Below are 21,302 nucleotides of genomic sequence, written 5' to 3' on the forward strand. Positions count from 1 at the left end.
CACATCCCTTGAGCTAAACACGTGTCTGATTATTCCGAAGTCATAATACTCTTAAGGCAAGTGAATAATTTATTTTTTAAAGAGGTTCGAAAGTGGTAGCAAAGGAAGTCAAGCATGGAGATAGCCAGAGTTTTACAGTCCACAGAATCGTATTACATAACATAATTCAACAGAAACGTCCGCCAAACCGAAAAATGCAGAGATAAAAATACTTAGTGAGTTATTGATTGTATCAAGAGTAGAAAGTGAACTTAAAATAGTGCGAACAAAGTATGATAAGAATCTGGTACCTAATGAGTTTAAAATCATTGTGGTCGATACTGTAACTCTGAATCATGATGATGCTGTACATGTTTTTGATGATACTAATTTGTGTACTAATTACATAGAACAGACCATCTCGTATCACTTATTGCTAAACCAACTACGAGTTCCAATTTATCCCAGTTATAAACCAAAGTTTGCTTATTGTTTATTACGCCACGAGGCAATGCGTATTACAGCCTGAACGGAAGTACAACGCAGTGATGGAACCCTGCCTTTAGATGTAATAGTATCCAGGGACAACTAAGTCTATGCGTTTTTCTTAACTTCTAATTGAGTGAGTTTGTTTTCGAGACTGGTAATACCAATTACATCTCCCACAGAAATTGTTGATCTAACTTGCGAAGCGACTTCACTAATTACTAAGCTTTCTGAACTGTGAGGGTTAAGTAGCTCGGGAAGTGATCTAACGAACAGCATCCCACCTAATGTATAGGACAGGCACTGTCTAAAGACAGCCAAACGTCGGGAATGAGCGATTAGCATTCCCGGATTATAGAGCATCGAACAGTGGAGAGATTGCAGGGACGGAGGGAAGGCACGAAAACTTCGGTCAGAGTAACCTATCTCCGAACCCGTAATCTGAACTTGGGGTCTACGAAATACGGGTGCTATATACCCAACTATGGAGCTCTGAACACGGATTGGCCAAGTATGAGATGAGTACATGTAAATAGACGGTTACGGAAGTCAACCAATAAGAATAAATATCATGAACGTTAGCGTCAGAGATTAGTCGTATCCCCTTTGTCTGTATCGACATCGGCAATGACTTCCTGGAACTTTGTTCTTCATCTTTCATGAATAATTTCTCTTTCTCGTTTTTTTTTTTTTGGAGAGTAGTAAAGAACACTTTTGGAGATTGAGGTTTCTCCACTTATTTCGTAAAAGAAAACCTAATATGAACCGCACCTGTTAGCCACGAGGCAACAGAGTGTCGCTTGTCGAGCAAAAACGTAACTCTAGGGGCTGCTGATTTGCTGACATCAACACTTTTGATGGGTGTATGAACATATGTATCATCATTCTTACAGGATGAATCGATCAAAATGTAACATGATGTCTTTATGTCATAATGACAGATTACTTCCGGAAGCAATTAGTTGTTTGTTGTTATATACATTAAACATGCTGTATCAAAGTGACAAAGACTTTATGGTTTGTTTCGAATCCAGCATGTCATTTAAAAGTTCGTATCTCGCAATGCTCTGTCTTCTTCTTTAGCTTTCATAGGTTAGATTCTGTGACCTTTTCCAAGTCAGCATTAACCCTAGACAGATTCTTGCAAACATTTGTTGGGCTTCTTCTTCAAATTAAAGCATACAAAAATGAAAGCATGTGTCCATGTCCCGACCGTGATTCGAACAGGGTTCTTTCACCTGCGCAGCCACTATCATCTGTGTTTTGCATTCCCTTCTATAGAACTGCGTATTTTTACATCTCATTTTCATTAATGTTCGTTGCTTCCGTTAGACTATATCCCCAGTGTCGCTAAGATCACACATTTCCATTTGTTTTCTTACCCTTCCGTTCCATCTCTTCATTTACTTCTCTGTTCTTTCTTTTATTGCATTTTTTATCCTAAACTGAATTTGTCTTCATTCCATTTATGTGCACGCTCTTATTTTAATTTAACTTATATTACCTTTAGTATTTCCAGAACCTGCTCCTGCACATAGTTTACTTTTACTCTTAGTTGTTTGTTCCGAATTTTTAACTATTCTTTGTTGTTTGTAAATCCCATTTTAGAATGTCTTCTTTTGTTATGCCCTTCTAAGTGGCTTCCGTCTTAAAACTCGTGTGTGTTTCTTCCTAGCTGCTTAATTCCCTTCTTTTCTTACCCAAATTCTATTTCTTACGTTCCTTTCTCTGCTTCATCGGCAGCTTCTTCTTCCATTTTTTTTTTAGTTCAATCTTGTCTTGTCCGGAGATAGGGATTAGCTCTATCTAGTGGGCCCAACTGTGTAGGAACCTGAAGACGGAGATAGAGTCCCATCTCCGAAACGTCGTTTTACGTTTTATATTTACTAGACGATGGATAATATCCAAGAAAATTTTTATTCAATTGACTCTTCACCATCGTCAAGAAGTTTTAGACTTGTCTTTTCTGATCATTACCACTCCCCGCCCCGCTCATTTCGTCGCCGACTGTGAATATAATTACTTAACGATTTCCATTTCGTTTCTGTTCGCAATAGTTTGCCAGTGGTACCACCACAAGGAACTGGAGTTTGAGAACACGTGTTGATTTGCAGCAGACAAAGTCGTGCTGGGAAAATTGTCCTGTGGGTGTTGTTATCTCTGAAACTCCTGTGTCACCTACGTTTTCAGCGCTCCCTATGACACTTCGTGATTAAATGCTCGATGTTTCTTTGAATATATGCATCAACGTGTAAATTAACATCACTTCGAAATTATGGAATTAAATTAGAAACTCTCCCTTGGACATAACACAAATGTTTAATGGCCCTTCCATCCATTATGTCAGATCCGGACGGAATTAAAAGCTTAAACTCATTACAAATGTAAAGAACGGTTAGTTACTTAACTTAAATGTGTTTTAGTGCTTATGGAAATTAGTAATCGCCCCTGCTCTAGAAATCCACTAGCATTTTCTAATAATTAACTGTGTGGAGCGGAATCTTTCTTAAAAAGATAATTTTACTCAACCGATCAATAAATTCTTCACCTTCTATGAAAGCCGAATATCCATTAATGTGTTCAGAAGAACTTATTCTAAGACAGATGAATTCCTTACACATTATTTTAAAACCCGTTTTAATATTATCATGCCATCTACGCCTACGTCTACATATTTTCCATTTTTCCTATGTGCCGACCAGTCTGACCCACCTTTACTTGAAACCTCGTGATTTATACTTCAGAATCCTAAAATCCATCGAACCACCAACAATGGGTGCGTTCAGTACATATATTACTCTTGCAGTAAGAAATTATTGAGCTCTGCGTGGTAAGAATATGAAAAATATTTAGAGAACCTCTGGATATCGTGCCCGTATCAGCGATGCAGAGGGACGAGGTGGATCGAGAAGGTAGCAGGAGTTTCAGATATTCATGGAACGTTCTATAAGTTACAGACTGCGTTAAAATGTTAAATTATGTAGAATATTAAATTAGGAAATGGTACGTTGTATATAAATGATGATGTCTGGTCTCCGAAGCAGTTCATATTATGCAGAATCTTACTTTGTCCTCGGACTATGGCTGTGAAGACAGGACATTTGAAAGTTCTTTTTTCAGATGATTGATGACTCTGATCGATTTGCTTCTAGCACAATTGCTTCTATTTTCGCACGTGACTTAATGTTTATTCCATCTTTTATTCTTCAGGAAGTGTTATATTCGGATCTTATACACTTCGTCTTCTACTCTTTCCTGCAGTTATATACGGACTGAAATTCATACTGTCGATTTTATCCCTATTATAACCTTTGAAATCTGCATTCCGTTATATGTGCCTTAGCTTATGTAGGCCCACAGGAAAATTAACCCCATTAGGATTTGGGGGAGAGGTTACAGCAAGATTTGACACTGTTAAAGCAGAAAACACCACACATCCCTGTAAATGTTTTTGTCAGTAGCAGCTCCAGTACACCGAAATTTATGTTGGATATTGGCCATTGTACGAGGTATAATGAGTGAGATGGTCCTACTCCCTCTTTCAGATGATTGGGTTTTAATTATACTGGCATCTTTTTATAGTTTTCATTGAACTCAAATGTTTTTCTTGTTTTGGTACTAAATACCGACAATAAACACGCTATGTAATAGTTCTTAAAATAACCCTGCTTAAAATTTTACCGATACTTTCAAAATCATAATCCAGGAAATTTTAAACTTGTAAGTGGTAAGAGAATGTTACCACGTGTACTTCTTTGGTGTTTTGCAGTATTCCAAGTAGCCATTCAAATAGAATATGTTTGAAGAGCTAGAAGGAGATGGGAGGATAGCATGAACATGAATCTCAGGGAAGTAAGGCATGTGCATGGATTGAGCTGGCTGAGGTCCGTGTCCATTGCCGGATTTTGGTTGTTATCGGCATTGAACCTTAGAGTTCCGTTACCATAATGTTAATATATCATTTATATAATTAGTTGTGTAGTTGGTTAGCTCGTTGATTGAGTGTAATTTTTTTCACAATGTTAATTTTAGAGAAGTGGCCATTAACTGAAAAGGTTAAGGGAACTGATCCATGTAAGTAGTCGAAGTTTAGCATTTCGCAATGAAAATTGTGGCTTTTGTTCGCATTTATAAAGTATAAGATATCGTTTTTGTCTATGAATAGTTTCTAATACTCCTAAATGTATACTTTTTTAAGACTTAAGGCCGCTGATAACATTTACGGACAATACAAATCCTGTATGGCGCACAAAGTCGCTACTGTATCATTTTATGTAGCCCAAGTCAGAGGCAAAAGCTGGTTCGACCACATCTGTCAATGTGAGTTATTTTTGTGTATCTTCTAGACACTCGCTTGTCTTCTCAGAGTTTCTATTGTTCTAAGTGACACACAGACAAGCACTCTGAACTTCACTGACAGAAAAGACGAGAACGTCTCAAGTGTTCCTGCCTTGGCCTCCCGTCTCTTTTTACTCTTCAATAGACAACCATCACAAATATTCCTAGAACACTTTTAGAGTCTTCGACTAAAACAGTGCTGACACGAATATGTGGATTTAAGAGTGCGGAATCAACAGGATGATGGAGACAATTGCATGATGATAATTCGTACTCTTCATATAGTATTTTTAAAGTGACTGATGGAGGAATTATGACATGAGCGGGGTGGATAGTAGGTGCCGGGAAATGAAAAATGCATACATTTTGATCGGAAAACCTAGGAAAAAGAGAATAGTTTAGAGACCTAGTGTGCATGAAATGATAATATTAAAATGGATCTAGGAAGGTCCTGTGCTGAGTGACGTAGTAAGATGCGGGCTATATTTAACTGGCACATGAGATTTGATCGAATGAAGGGCGTTTGAAAAAGTGGCTAAATAACATTTCCACAAGCATTATCTTGTATCACTCAGTCAGTTGTTAGTTATAAGATAAATGGATGAATGTTTCAAGGCGCCACCTTTGCAGTTACTTGGAGAACCATTAGAAAGTTCAGTCCTCTTATCCGGCGTTCCTGGTGAGATTCGAACCTGGTATCTCCATCTTATAAGTAAGCCTCGTTACCGCTGCTCGGCTTGTATATTTCGGCCTGGTTTCGAATCATACATCTTTTGATTACGGGGCAAGAAAGGTGATAACTCTGACATAGGTTCGGACTCCATGTTACTAGTTTTCTCAGTGGAAATACGTGTGTGAAAGGAAGGCATTGCTTAACAGATGTAACGCGGAATTCGTACATTTGTGTAAAGTAGCTTTATGTAGCAGCTAGAGTGTCCTGTTTGAGAAGATGGTAGTAGTCCGGCTTGTATAGATATTTCCCGCCGTCATGGAATCCATGGATTCATTACAGTGTTCATAAGAGGCCCCCACGTACCCTGACACGTGTCCATTTGAGTTCAGTTTACACCCTCACACTTTTTCTTTGAGGTTCATTGCCCAGGACATTCCAGGGATTTTACACTCAGGTTGTATGCAATCACATATTCTTTATGTTGATGATCCAAATAAAGTTTTGTTAAAAGTACAATTATCAAGCCCCTTGTTACGTTCCTGTTATTTCCTCAAACGCTGTCAATCTTAGTTCTTCCCTTTGGTTGTATAATGTTTTGGTTAAATGGAACTGTATTGAATAACTCGCTGAATCGCATTTAAGGCCCCCATCAATGCAGCTGCGTTTAAGCGTCATGCATGATGCGTTATGAATGCGTAGGGCTAAGTTGATCAGTTTATCATTGATATATCCGATTATGTACTGAAGCTTTAGTAAATAAATAGCGTACTGTAGATATTGCTTATGTGAATTATAGTTAGTGAATCTTCACATATTAAAAAATAATCTAGTCTGTGCGGAACTTCCATAGTTATTTGTTGTGTTGAGGAGGATATTTGGGCCTAAGAGGGAAGACGATGGGGCATGGAGCAAACTCCATAATGATGAGCTTAAAAATCTGTACTCCTTCCCCAATATTGTCAGGGTGATTAAGTCGAGAAGAATGAAATGGGCTGGGCATGTAGCGCGCATGGATAGGACAAGAGGTGTGGTTGGGAAGCCTGAAGGGAAAGAGACCGCTGGGGAGACCTAGACGTAGATGGGAGGATAATGTCAGGCGGGATCTATGGGAGATAGGAGTTGAAGGAGACTGGATTTTGTTGGTCCAGGATAGGGTCCGGTGAAGGGCTTTGGTTAATTCGGTGATGAATCTTCGGTTTCGGTAAGCAATCTAGTTAGTTAGTTAGGATTTTACATTGGTAAGAGCACTAATCACACTTCACGTAAGCATGTTGATATGCAGGTTTTATTGTAGTATTGAATGTTGTCTTCACACAAATAAATTATTTAAATATTTGATATGAGGAGGAATTTTGAAGGTTGAAGAGTAGTTAACCTTCTTACCTACTTGCCTACTGTCACGTCATCGTTGTTTCTATTTGTAAATCGCTCACAGGTCGCAGCACAATACGCACGGCGCTATGTTCCCAATCATCAGAATTTGAGATTTGCTTGTGGCTTAGTTTGTGGTTGTTATTAAGGAGCTTAATCTGTAGGTCAGAGTTTAAGTTTATACTTATATTTTGAATGTGTAATTGTGTTTCGTTCACACTATCGACCACAAACTTTGATTGAGAAAAAATAAGCTGTTTCGGTCACATGAATTCGTTCAGGTTAGGTTAGGTCTATTTATGTTGTTAATAGTTCATGGTACTGAGACATACTATGTCTTGTCTCTCTGACGGCTTGCACTTTATCACATTTAGTTTCCTGGTAAAAATGAACACTAACACGATTTTTTACTTTTTGCTAATTTCATAGCAGTGATAAATATATATACACATACATACTTTTTACAAGTAGCAAATTCTTTTGTTTTTCAATTTGCTTTTGATGAAAAAATACTATGTTGAACATTACTACTTGTTCTCTTTCGGATCAGTATTGGAGAGACATAACATTTGAGCTTACTGCTGATGTATTACAATCTGCCATTACAGAGCATGGACAAGAGGGAGGACAGTGAAGGCATTCCTGTGAAACCCATTAATCCTCTAGGGGAAGTTTATGACCCAAAGTTGGTGCTGCAACTAATGGAGGTGTGCCATAGGTCAGTATGAATTTGATTGGATTTTCTGTTTCTACAGACTCATTGCGTGAGCAGGGTAGCTCAGTCAACATTTGATACCCTTGTATCTCTTTGTTATGTAGCAGTGTGTTCAAAATGGTGGGGGTCCTTAGGTACCTTGTTTCATTAGTGGATTACAATAATGGGATCTAGTACCGTTCTTGCAAAATGTGTGACAGACAGACGTGGACTGGCCCATAAAGTATATTTCACTCACACTAGAACATCTGAAAATCTATTTTGTTATACTTTCTAGATATGGACTACATTTTATCTCAGATGAAGCATATGCACTGTCAATTTATGAACTCCAAACAGCATTCCAGAGTGTGCTGAGCCAACCATCTCTTCCAGACCCACAGAAGACTCATGTTTTTTGGTCCTTTAGTAAGGTGTGTATTAATACATCTGGTGCACTAACCTGATTTTATCCCATCTTTGGATATTTACATTCAACCATACTTAATTTGTGTGATTTTTGAGAGATTAAAAACACAAATAATTTTCACAATCCTGATACTTATGTACTAACACTAGTAATAACACATGAAGATTTAACACCTGAGATACTGCAACCTACCATTGAACATAATCCTCAGAGAGTTTCATCCATTTTCAGTCTTCCAAGCAGCTATTTCCAGTAGATGTGAAATTTAGAGTGCATTTGACATTTAAGGTTTATTTACTTTGTTTATTTCCATGCTGCTTCTGCGTTTCTGCCAGAAATGAGTAAAAGTGGGTGTTGAAAAGCAGGACGCAGTAGTAAAGAGTAAGGGATCTTGAAGTTACAGTTACAAGGCTCACAATTTGACCTAAGGAGTTTACTCATTTTTCTTTCTTACTGGTAGTTATAGATTTATGTGTTTCAGCACAAAATTAATCAAATGAAAGCATGAAAGGAAGATTATATGTTCATCTCTATCAATCCGACATATTTCACCTTCCAAACTGCATAAAGAATTTTTATTAATTTGGTATCTGCTCTGCCCTAAAAGGTTGTGAGGTGAAATTCATTTTAGTTTATATTTGTTCCCTGTCCTAGCTTGTCTTAAAAATATTCAGTTATCATAGTAATCACTAAAATGTCTACATATTTTTTCCTGCACCATATTTCAATGTGATTTACACTTAATCAGTTACAAAGAAAAATTTGTTAATGCCTCTATGTAGTGTCATATCTTTATTATTTAGTTTGGTAAACAATACAGTTTTGTGTAGAAAATTTGACATCAAGTCAAATAAGAAATGCAAAATCATAAATACTGAAAACTGGTATATACTTTTATGCACTTCTTAACTGGATAATGGAAATTGTAATTAGCTTCCAGGTGGGAATCATTTTGACCTACTACACATTTCAGTTATTTTTAAAATCTGCAGTAAGGGGTACCTTTCTTTTAAATGTTTCTTCATATGTCTTGTTTCTGGAGTTAACATTTTGTGCCCATCCTTATCTTAATTTACATATCAGGTGTTACATCACAAAACATTGTTTTGTCATTTCGTGAGGTGAGTACGTTTAGTATTTTTGTCAGTAGATCTGTGATTTGATTTTGTGACTGTTCAATTGAGTTGAACATTTGTTCATATTTGTCAAACTTCTCTTGAAGTTCTTTTTATGAATGGGTTAGTTGTAACTGACATTGTTCTGACAGTTTCTTCATGTTTGTATCTAAATATTTATGATTCCTGTGTAGTATATTTTGCAACATACTAAAATTCTCTTCAGTCATTTCTGGATTCTTACAATTTTCAGTCATTGTATTGTCAATTTTATCAAAACTACTGCTGCTTGAAGGAAATTTTTGCAAATTTTCTTTATGATAGTGATGTAGACTTTGTCTCATGTGGTCTAAATCTGTAAAGTTATCTTGCTGAATGATAATATTTATGGCTGCTTGTAGGATTTCTTGTTTCATTCTACAAGTAACAGATTTTGTTCCATTTGGAAATACTATTGTAGCATTCTTATTGGGCAAAACACTTATATACTTTTCTGATGTGTTTGTGTTTGGAAATAATATTATCCTTCTTAATGCATTATTCAAATATGCAGCTGTCTTTGATGCACAATTTAACTTGCATATTTTCTCCATGAATCTGTTCCAGTATATCAAAATACTTTCAATTTCATATAGAAGTCTTATTCTAGACACCACCTGGAGCAATTCAGCATTGTCATGAATCAGTTTTACATCAGACACAGCTACACCTGTCAGAACATTCAGCATAACCATAATAATTAGGAATGCAAATAACAGGAATATGATGCAACCATAGCCTTTAATAGAAGGCACATAGAGTCTACCTGTCATTAACATGATTGTATGTGTTACTGCTGTCCACAGAGTTGGAAATGCCTCATTCTCACTATCATATGCCACATTGCCATGATAGGAAATATAGAAAGTAACTGCAAATGCTATGATGAACAAGAAGTATGATAAAAAAAAGAATATGTAATGCCTTGCTACAGATTTTATCAGTTCAATATTAATTGATAGTTTAGGAAGGCGTCCAATTATTAATGCCAGTTCAATCCAAGACAGGAATAAGGAATATGCTGTGAATAATTTCCTGTGATTATCTTCCTCCCATGATTTGAACAGAACTATTGTGGTTATGAATATCAGAGCTATGTCAAGTATATTGTCCAGTGTCAGGATATATTTTGAAGGTGACATGACAAATTTGAACAATTCTCGTACTGTATGACAGAAAAGTATAAATAGGAGTGAAAACCAGATTAAGTTTCCATACACTGTTCTAAACCTTTCCAAATGTGTTTCTTGATGTTTGTCTTCTGAACTAGGTCTACTTGTTCCATTTGAGGTGTTCTGCATTGAATCATTCATAAATGTGGAATGTGGTTCTGGTAATCCATAATCCATGAAGATGTATGTGTTAAGTAATACTAAAAATAGAATGTACAAGACAAGATTTATGAAGTATGATGATCTTATCCTTAACCATTTTAAATGTAAAAAGCTGGTGATAATTGGATGTGTCAGTAAGTGCTTGTATTCTTGTGATTGACTTAGATAAAAGAGCAAATCCATTTCAGGAGTAAGTGCTTTCACTTTATGCTTGCCTTCAAATGATTCTTCATCCAGATTCTTTACCACAGGTATTGCATCCTTCTTTGATGTTGTCTGTCCCACATTCTCCTGCCCGACATGTGCTAATAGGAAGCGATAGTTAAATATCATCTCATAGGCTTCATCATTTGGGAAATTGCGATTGGTCTGCAGGGAGTGGTCAAGCATAGTATGTACAGCTGGTGCAGATAATGGTGGCCAGTTAAAAATGTTCCTGATTTTAATGTCTGCACCATGACTTAATAATGCTATAACAGAATTAAGATCTCCATTTTGAGCTGCATAATGGAGTGCTGTATTTCCTTTTGCATCTGTAGCATTAATGTTAAAGTTTGATTCAGGTGGCAAATCAAGGAAAAATTTTAAAATGTCTTGGTTCTGTCTTAAGCATGCAAGAACAACTGGTGGTCTTTTATCATAGTCAGTAGTTGCATTTGGGTCTGCTTCATACTCCAATAACACTTTAACTACATCATGTAAACCATAATTGCTGGCATATTGTAAACATGTATAACATCCATCATTAAGTTCTTGTACTGCATGGGTGGGATATTTATTCAAATTTCTTTTGAAGATACTTACAAACTCTTGGCTTTCCCACCTATATAAATGCTGGAACAGAGTTTCCTTCAGTGAACATTCATGGTTTCCTACAACACTCTTCTGAGGAAGAAGTCTCTTGATTTCTGAAAAATTTTCTGTGATGATGTCACGAGTTGTCTTCTGTCCAGGTCCCTGTGAAGTGTCCAGGTCAAGTTCAAGGTCATCATGTTCTAGGATCAGCTGTACTACCTTAGTATTATTTCTGAGAGCTGCTAAGTGAAAAGCAGTACAGCCATTCTTGTCAGTTCTGTTCACATCAGTGCCTTTGTGTTTTAGTAAAACAGAAATACATTCCAACAGTCTTCGGGCATCACCATCATTTTCTCTGTATTGTTCCACAACAATGTGTAGAGCAGTTTGCCCAGAATCATCCACCATGTTTACATTTGTTCTTCTGTCTTTCAGTATTATCTTCATTGCTTCGTAATTTCCTGCTTCAGCAGTTAAATGAAGAGGTGATTTGCGTGTGATTATGTTCACTGTATTTACATCTGCTCCAGCTAAAAGCAGTGCTAGTACAAACTCCTCACAACCAGTTTCCTTACATGCCATTTCAAGACATGTAGAATTATAGGGTTTGCTGTACCAGAAGTTGGGATTGAGACAAGCGTTACCATATACATTTACTTGGCGTAGAAGGTCACAGAAGAGGTTGAGTTGCTTATGTTGAAAAGCAGTTAGAAGTTGCATGTGAGGGTGTGAATGAATTTGTTCAATCCTTGGCGATGGGAGAATACTTTTCAAGTCAGGGTAATGTTCAGTAATGATGTCACGAGCTGATCGCCCAACTCCATGTGAGGAATCCAAATCTAATATGTGTGAGCCATGTTTGAGCATAGCTAACACTGCCTCCCGACCTCCATAATATACAGCTTCATGTAGAGCAGTGTAGCCTTTCTTGTTAGAATGGTTCACATCTATGTCTGAGCAGATCAGCAATGCAATGCAGCGTTCATACCTAGGAAACAAATTGTATTATCATTTAATCTTGTTTCTAGATTAAGTCTGAGGTTGCACAGTAATTATTCGTTGTTTCCTTAATTCAGATCAGACACTAATTCTTACATGACCAATGAGTGGATTACTGTTTAAAAAAATTTAATATTATTGCATTTGGCCACAGAGTTCTTTTACACTGACTTTATGTGACTAGAATAGGAAGGTTTGAATTGGTGATAAGTGGAAGTGTTTATAGCCTTGTCTTAAGGCATTTTCCCAGCTTACGTATGAAGATCCTTGAACAGTTCTGTGATCTGGACAGTTGGTGCCAGAGTGATGCTGTATAGTCCAGTTTTCCTTCATCCCTGCAGATGGATGTTCTGATAGCAGACCTCTTTTCCCACTTCTGTCCTGGCTCACCAGTCATGATCCTACCTGCTTTAGTTTGATACTTGCTGAATGTTGTGTTCAAGTGGTTAGAACTCTTGTTGTGTATTTGGGAGGTCCTTGTCTCAATTCTTGACCTGGAGACTGGCTAGCATGACTGAGGTTTTTGTGGTTTTCCTCAGTCCCACCAGGAAAATGCCAGGACAGTACCTTAAATTAGGCCACAATAGTTTCCTTCCACATCCTTCCCAATTCATTATCCACTATTATTCTCTCACTGATGCTGTACAGTCTGAGGTACTTAAAGCATCATTAAAATAATTACAAATAAATAAATTAGTGAGATAATTACATTATATATGTATGCAGATACATAAAATTGTGTGTAACAATATAGATAGGTTTAATGGGAAAGTTGTTTAAAATAGATATCAAGATAACTAAGTGAATGAAACAGCTCAAACGCCTTATTGAAACAGATGATTTTATACTTGATGATGTTCTGAATTGTGATACCTTGTGGAATCAGGTAGATACCAACGTTTCTCTGAAACAGTATCACAATCCAGAAGAACAATGTTGTCATCGTCACTGTCATGAGAACCTCAAATATGACATACTTTTTCCTACCTATCTGCATCTTCTCCACATCCAAAATTGTTGGCAGCAAGGTGAAGAGCTGTCCTCCCAGAACTGTCGACAGCATTCACTTTGGTTCGTTTGTCCCAGAGAAGAACCTTCAAGGTGTTGTAATTGCCTTTGGAAGCTGCGTAATGTATTGGTTCAGGAACAGTAGTATTTATGTTGGGGTTGACACCTTCTTGAAGTAAGGCCCTAACAAACTCTTCACAGCCTTCACTCCAACATGCAATTTCAAGACATGTGGACCAGTATGGTCGTCCATATTTGTGAACGGGGTTGACTTTAGGATTCCTTAATAGTTCACAGAACTTGGTAAGATTCTGAGCTATTAGTGCTTTGAGTAGCTGTTTCTGCGGATCTTGTTCTGTTGATTCAGGGTCTTTGGGAGTTGTACAGTCCTCCATATTGGCAAACTTCTAGGTTGATTTTTGTAAACTTTATGATTTTAATTGTGATATTCAGGCTCCAGTTTCTTCCATGTCTGCGTGTATGTTCAGCTATATTAACTAATGGTGAATTTCTGCAAATAAAAATTGTAATCAGTTGATTATAGTATCATGTAATGATTTTAAGGAATAATGTGATAATACGATTGCTCCAGTGGTGGTGTATTACTATTTGTAAGTCTTTGGTTATGTTGCAGCCTTAAAAGCTAAGGAACATTTAGTAATATTACTAACATTTCAGTGATAATTTTAGATCTGAACTCATGCATTACATTTAATTGTTCAGGATAGTGAAAAAAACAGACAGACATTAATTTACATGCACACTAGTTGATATGAGTCTGATGTTTTATTTCTATATTACACTCTGTGGAATGTATTCACTTTCCCCTTTCCATCTTAACACTTCAACACATTTCTGCTAGACACATCCTTTCATGTAGACTGCGTGCACAGTATACAGTAGATCAATCTCGAACAAGTCTGTCTTGGGTTTATCAATATGTATAAGTAAATTATTTACCTGCAATATCATGTTGACTTAAATATGAACTGTACGTAGGGAATACATTGTCAGTTGGCAGGTGGGAAACAGATAAGGGAGAAAGGTTGATAGCTGTGTTATCGTTCATTTATTGACTCTCTTTCTGCATAGGACACAGAGTAGGCCTTCATGCCAGTTTGATAAAGCTCAGAGTTGAGAAATACAGTACAGGCAACATGTTAAGACAGTAGAATATGTAAAAGTAAAATATATGTTTAATTTTCCATGATTTTAAATCATGTGTATTTAGTGAAACAAATTTAATATTGTGGATATCCTATGTTATTTTCGTTTGTATAGGCCTACTAGTGACAATGATAGAAGGTATTATCTTTCGTGTGCTGTTGGGCCTTGTCTTCATTGTTTTTTGTTGGATGTTGGTTCAGTGTCCTGTTCCTTATCACACTAATGCAGAGGTGGTAAACTATGCGCTGCAGCTCAGAAACTAACTAACTAGATGGCTTACCGAACCCGAAGATTCATCACCGAATTAACCAAAGCCCTCCTCCGGACCCTGCCCTGGGCCAACAAAATCCAGCTGCCTTCAACTCCTATCTCCCACAGATCCTGCCTGACATTATCCTTCCATCTACGTCTAGGTCTCCCCAGCGGTCTCTTCCCCTCAGGCTTCCCAACCAATACCCGGTGCACATCTCTTGTCCTATCCATGCGCGCTACATGCCCTGCCCATCTCATTCTCAGAAACTACCAATGCAAAAATTTAGTTTATCCCATGTAGATATTCAGAGTTTCGGTTCTCACAGTGGCAGTATGAAGATGCAGCTGTTTATTAATTTTAATCCCTGACACATCGGTATTATAAAACCCACTTTGATGTTTGTGGATGGATTTTTTTTTTGTGCTCGGTATTAAAATTTTCTCGCAGCCCGGGGAAAATTATTAATTAACGTAATATGTAGTTATATTCCTCGTTGTTCTATGACAGCTGATGAGCCACACTTTCTAAATATAAACTCTTGTATTGCGGAGTGCGTACTTGGTAGTTTTTTTTTATTAAGTGTGTTTGCGTCATATCTTTAAATGTTTACAAGGATTTGGAAAGGCTAGAGGTACGAAATGGGTAAAGAAAAGGGAGGTGAGGAATAACGTTATGACAGATACACAAAACCAGCTTTAACTCTTTTATATTACACGTCGAAAACTGTTTAAAAGTAATTTAGTCGCGGTCCCTGTTTATAATGTGGAAAATGTCCACGCTTATTTTAACTTCAGAGCTGACCGATTTAAATATTCTGTTTCCATTAAACACTCTGATATTAAATTATAATATCGATATAGGCTACTTTCATTCTGCTAGAAAATTTCGTAGCGTTTGCGTCGTTCTTTACGTGACAGTGTAACAAATTTTCTTCATGCAGGTTTTACAGCTCAGTGATTTATCAGTCTGGTTCATCTTATATCGCGTGATGTTACAGAATAATTTACCAAGTTCGACTGCAAAAGTATACCATCTCCTTCTTTGAAAATATTTTCAGAGTTTTAAAAGCTGCACATAAGTTTACAATATAGAAAGCTGCCCCCTTTTCGTTGTGGTGTGAGTGTTTACTGTCGTACCCTCAAGGACAAAATCACACAACTTTTGAGTTAATAAAATCTCTGGGTCAGTTTCATTCTTTCCTTGTATAAAAATACACTTGGAATTTAGGCGGTTTTTACAGTTACCATATGTGAAAGCCCTGATCATTGTCACTTTGGATATATAATATTTGATTCAATTGCTACATGAACTTGTTTAGTGCCTCTGTTTCTGTGTGGGTAAATGGGGCTACGTGTCTCATAATGTTCAGAAATGCATTGAAAGAATATTTGGTGAACACAACATTTCATGGTCTGCGATTCATTGCCCAAAAGGAAAGAACTTGGGTAGAAAGGTGATTAACTGCGCATATTTAAATTATATTTTGTAGTACACGTAGGATTATTTTCATAAAATAGTGTCAAATAATCCTACGACGATACCTCCAAATTGTTTGACATTTGCAACATCTGTAAAAGTAAACGCTGCTTGGGAAACGTGCATATTAAGAACAAATTGTGTTTCTTTTAGCAAGTAAGCTACTCTTCAAAACAATTAGTAAATGTCATATGTAGAAAGTGTCTGAAAAATTATATTTACAAATGTGTTCGACGTGCTTTCTGAATGCGATTTGAAAGGATATGTTTAGTTTAGTTTAGCTAATACGTTTTAACAGAAGAATTTCAGTGTTAATTATTATAGTACATCTACAAAATGGATGTCAGGTTTTTATTTGTCTTGCTTGCTAATCGAAGAGTCTGAAAGGAAAATAAAGTTCAAAAAGTGTGTGCGAGAGAATTTTGTTATCTCCTAAACCGTGATTCTCAGAGAAAGCGAAGTACCTATGTTTTATTATTTGTTTGACGGAAAGGTTGTTATCGGATCCATAATTCTAGATGCAGGTTGTATAAAATATCTTCACAAGAATTCTGTCTTCTAAACAGTAAATTGGAGAGCAAACGGAACAGGGGCCTTTTCCACGAAGAAAAATTAATCTTGCAGTAGTACGCAGAATATGGTTAGAAATATCTTTACAAAAAACTTGTTTTGAGACGAAAGTGCTGAAATTCATAGGATCCAGTTGTAAGGATGAGTGGGATATGTGTGCATACATGTAGACTGATGACTGCCTCACCCTGTACGTTCTACCTGACGCGTCGTAGAAACGATCAGAAATGCTTCGTTTATCACAGAGTTTCCAGAAATTAAAATAATTTGTAGCACAAAAATGTTGGTACATGTCGTAATAAATTGATGTCTCTAATTTTATGGTTCAGATTTTCTGTTAAATTTCAACAGACTAAAACAGATTGCGTGTGGTTTGGGAGCTTGTGTCTAACCAGTTGTCAGGATTGAGCACATTATAATTGTTTACTTCCTGTTGCATGACAGTTATCAAACCAACAGGCAGTCCGGAGAGTAGACACGCAAACAGGTACAAGGGACGGAATTATTCGATATTATTTTTACATATTGTTTCTATAATTTCTGTCCTCGAGGCGTCATATCCATGTAAAGTCACGCCATGCCCTTCTTATTTCATATAGTTCTTTCGGACGTGGACAGATTTCTGTACCGATTTAAAATTGCATTCTTGAATAAATTAAGCAGATTCAATTCGGGAAATGCTCGATACAGTTCACTTAAGAATTTTTTGTCTGATCGTCTTCTGTCCGCAGATGCAACGTTTGAAATATATAAAACGTTAAGTTTTGCCTGTTATTTTGCGGGGGCGTGAATTACTTTCTGGCATTAAGGGCAGAAAATGGGTAGTGTGTGCTCAAGAACGAAACGTTGAGAAGAATATATGTAAATAAGGAGGAAGAAGAAATAGGAGTTTGGAGAAAATTGCGTGTGAGCTTCCTAATTTGTACCCTCCTTTCAGATATTATTAGGGTGATCATAAACTGAGGTGGGCAGGGTATGTAGCACGCATGTGGGGCATTTTTAAAATGAGCCCTAAACAAATTTGATGTGATGTCGGTTAACCTGGCACAGAATAGTGGTCTGTTTTGAACACAGTAATGAACCTTTGGATTCCATAAAATGTGGGAAATTTCTTGATTGTCTGAGTAGCTGTTAATGTCTCGGGGATTGACCTTCATACCCTATTTTGGTTCGTCTTTCCATCGGTCCTTTGTCTCTGTCACTAAAGAGATAAATGTATATGATCTGAAATAGGTATCCTTGCTTTTCTATAATCTTCCACCAAGGCTTCTTATACCTTAAAGCCAGCTTTACCATTGTTTTCTTGTACTCTATTCACACAAATTGAGCTTTGGCAACTGACCATTTGTTGTGTAGAAAATGCAAACAAATTTCAGAATAATCAATAAGTGCAATTGCTGTGCAGCTATGTGGTATGGCGTGAATGTTATTAAAAAGGTTTAAGTTAAGTTAATTAAGTTTAGTTCACTTTGTTTGATGTATAGGTAGTATTGAATAATTAGTCCACTTTTGGAAGTTGCAAGTGATAAATTATGATTTAAATATGTTCTCTTTTTTCTCCCACCTTTAACTTGCATTACAACTTTGTGTTCTTTTTATGTGTCTGTGTAAGGAACTTGTATTACGTAGGTCAGAACAGAAACAAGGGAACGATGTTTAAACGTGTTTTCTACTTGTTGCTCATTCAAGTTAAATACAGTGGTTATTTGTGGTATTGTGCAGTCCCTATAGCACCTTACTACAGTGCCCAACAATTCCATCCCCATTCTTTAAATCACTATACATAATCGTCCTGTAATTTATAATTTGATGATGTATAAACTTTGCAGATGAAGTAGTGTCTTTAAATGAATGAAGAAAGAAACTGTGTGTACTTCAATGATTACACAACTTCATGCACCAACATATTAAAATGTACCATCCTTGTTGCAGGTTATTTTGGCTGGTCTGTGTTCTGTTGTCTTGGTATGGCTCACTGTACCTCATCAGACAATCTTGGACCACTTTCCAGAACAACCCAATCAACTTTGGTGTCGAGACTACATATCTTGAATGGAACACTCAGTTCCCTTCTGTTGTGGTCTGCGAAGTTCTGAACGTAAACATCGTTGCTGCTCATACTGAAAAGCAAGTAATCCCTTAATATTTAACCTACAAACTCCATGGAGCCTTCTTCAGAAGCTAATTGTCACTCAGCTGGTCAAGAAAATATTCATTCTTATGGAACCCAAAAGTTCATTAGCGTGCTCACAGCAGTCCACCACTGCTCCATATTCTGAGCAGGTGAATCCATTCCACACCCTATTTATTTAATATCCATTTTAACATTATCCTCTCATCCGTGCCTAAAAAAGAGTTGTTCTGCTATATGCCATGCAGACACTTGGGGGGAGAGGTGGTATAGCTACTGCACTTTACCCTCAGGAAAGGGCCTTGGTGCCCACTGGACTCGAGGCTGGGTGGGCCTCAGAGCCAGTCTGGACACAGAGGCCAGAGGAAACATTCTCTGCCCCAGTTAGGGATTAAACCCTGGTCATCCAGTACATAGTCAGTCACTATACTGACAGCTACCCTGCCTTGTCCATTTCAACCTCCTTGAGTTGACCACTCTACTAATATTTGGTGAAGAGTACAAAACCCTGCTTTAGAGCAAACAGCTAAAGAATCTCACACAGTTTACATAATAATTTGTTTTAAATGGTGTTATGCATATTAAAATCAATTGAAGTGTGTGTATTCACAGGTTATTTTCTAACATTTATGATGAAGATGATCCACTATATGATCGGAGGTTCGATATAGAAGAAGTCTTTGGTGAGCTAGCTTTTTATGAAGGCTCTTCATATAACCTACTTAAGGCCTGTATCCCTGCCAATAAATATGGTACTGAAACTGGATGTCCCACAGGCAACTATAGTGAAATTGCTAACTTGGTAAGTTAAGTAAGTTTTATTGTTATTGTTGTTATGCTCTAGTAAATCTTAGTTAATCAAGTGACATATTGCTAGATGTGTATACTAACTTGTGTCAAGTATCTGCCAGTTGAAGCTTCCTGATCAGGGTCTGGCCAACAATATTCTCACTGTCAGGTGACATCACAGTTTTCTAAATCAATCGTAGTTGTCAGTTTCAAGGGTCTTCGTTACGCCTTTCTTATAAAACACCAAAGATATGTTCATAAGGAAATTAACTTGAAAAGCATGTATCAGAGAGAAAAAAGAACATAAGGATGATAAATTCTGTATTTATATTTTGAAAAATGAATCATGTATTTCAAAATCTTACACCAAGTGATTCAGTATTTTTAAAAAGGTTAAGAATGATTTGGGTTTTATATTCATTATGGTCTCTAATTTACATAAATAAATAAAATTATATTTGCCAGTAATGTGAATGACTATGTAGACACATGTGTTAAACAGTTCTGAATCCACCAAACTGAATGTACATTATTCATAATCATAGAAATATATGTAAATGTATGATTTTAAATCATTGTTGTCTTAGAGCATATATGTGTACTTTAAGCCCAGTTCTTTCACTATTTTTTATGTTTCAGTTCCGAATGAACTGCGCAGACTTGTTCCATTTCTGTAGATGGAATGACAAGCCATTTGACTGCTGCAAGTATTTCCTGCCACTGGAAACTGAATATGGAATGTGTTATGCCATTAACAATCTTAATACCAGGTATCGTCTCCACAGTATTACATGATAGTTTCAGTATATTTTCCTTTCAAAGGAAAGTTAGGTTTATTGTATTATTTATATGTATGTGACTGCTCTCCTAATATGTTGATGGATCTCCATGAAATTTCATAAGAATATTACAGAATAGTACTTGCTTTTTAAATTTACACCTTCAATGGCAGCATGGTGAGAGTGAGATTATGGCCTGTTTGGAAAAGATTACAACTCCTCTGTCAACAGCATTGCAGGGTATTACAGAATGACATAGATCACCCAGGTACATTACAGACTACAAATAAAATGTATGGCGAGTCACAAACTCATTTTTAAACAGGCCCCTTTAATCTTATCATCAACTGACATGGTAGATATGCTCATTTGTGATAAAATAAAGATAATATTTAGCTTGTGAATCACACACTGTTAATGGTTGAAACATATTGGGTTTTATTGGATGAATTGACATGAAAAGATAGTTATATTAGATAGTCTGTAGCAGAGGTTCTCACCCTTTTTCACTGGCATACCACTAATTATAATTTAACACATTAAATGTACCACCAACCAAATGCATTCAGGGAAAACTTATTTGTGTTAATATTATCTTTAGATTTTCTTACTTAGTTCATGTACCACAAGTGGTACGCCTACCATAGGTTGAGAAATGCTGGTCTATACAATTCACTATGTTCCATATAACAGTGTGACATCCAACTGAAAATAATATTTAGCTTACCTGCAGAATTTATTACAGAGAGACTGTGCTTACTATATAAACTCAGCAGCTAGAAATTATTATAACTTCAGAAATTTTACTTATAAAACTGCTTGTATTTGTCTTGGAATTTATACTTTTAATATAGTTAAACACATTTGGGTTTGTCA

General features: G+C 36.6%; 3 protein-coding genes across 7 annotated transcripts in view; 2 read left to right on the top strand and 1 right to left on the bottom strand.

Moving 5' to 3' along the window:
- LOC110828504 (neuropeptide Y receptor type 2) overlaps positions 1–10,646 on the top strand; it is a 98,288-nt gene extending 87,642 nt beyond the window's left edge. The window contains exons 7-8 of one of the 2 annotated variants that reach the window (XM_087356619.1): positions 7,840–7,975; positions 8,307–10,646. The gene's annotated coding sequence lies outside the window, so the exon portion shown is untranslated. The remainder of the gene's footprint in view (positions 1–7,839; positions 7,976–8,306) is intronic. The other variant, XM_087356620.1, reaches the window with a different exon arrangement.
- On the bottom strand, positions 8,733–14,191 carry LOC110828495 (transient receptor potential cation channel protein painless-like). Of its 2 annotated transcripts, XM_087356617.1 has the most exons (3): positions 13,933–14,191; positions 13,241–13,772; positions 8,733–12,242 (listed from the first exon to the last, which is right to left on the bottom strand). In XM_087356617.1, the coding sequence occupies exons 2-3, from the start codon at positions 13,654–13,656 to the stop codon at positions 9,200–9,202; spliced, it is 3,459 nt and encodes a 1,152-aa protein (XP_087212743.1). In that variant the 5' UTR covers positions 13,657–13,772; positions 13,933–14,191; the 3' UTR covers positions 8,733–9,199. The 2 variants fall into 2 exon arrangements, with proteins under 2 accessions (XP_087212743.1, XP_087212744.1); XM_087356618.1 differs by lacking the exon at positions 13,933–14,191 and having other exon boundaries at positions 13,231–13,443.
- A 1,797-nt stretch (positions 14,192–15,988) lies between these two features.
- Positions 15,989–21,302, top strand: part of LOC110828503 (pickpocket protein 19) — a 14,657-nt gene continuing 9,343 nt past the window's right edge. For 2 of the 3 annotated variants that reach the window (XR_002542701.2, XM_022061272.2), the window contains exons 1-4: positions 15,989–16,134; positions 18,660–18,854; positions 19,471–19,660; positions 20,287–20,417. Coding sequence is in view for 2 of the 3 variants with exons in the window: in XM_022061272.2 (XP_021916964.2) it covers positions 16,043–16,134; positions 18,660–18,854; positions 19,471–19,660; positions 20,287–20,417 (608 nt within the window). In the remaining variant the exon portion in view is untranslated. Of the gene's footprint in view, positions 16,135–17,112; positions 17,215–18,659; positions 18,855–19,470; positions 19,661–20,286; positions 20,418–21,302 lie in introns of those variants that run through there. The other variant, XM_022061274.2, reaches the window with a different exon arrangement.

This window comes from Zootermopsis nevadensis, unplaced genomic scaffold (assembly GCF_977971745.1).
Source record: "Zootermopsis nevadensis isolate Lab colony 2312 unplaced genomic scaffold, Znev_1.0 Znev_ptg000027l, whole genome shotgun sequence".
Classification (NCBI taxonomy): domain Eukaryota; kingdom Metazoa; phylum Arthropoda; class Insecta; order Blattodea; family Termopsidae; genus Zootermopsis; species Zootermopsis nevadensis.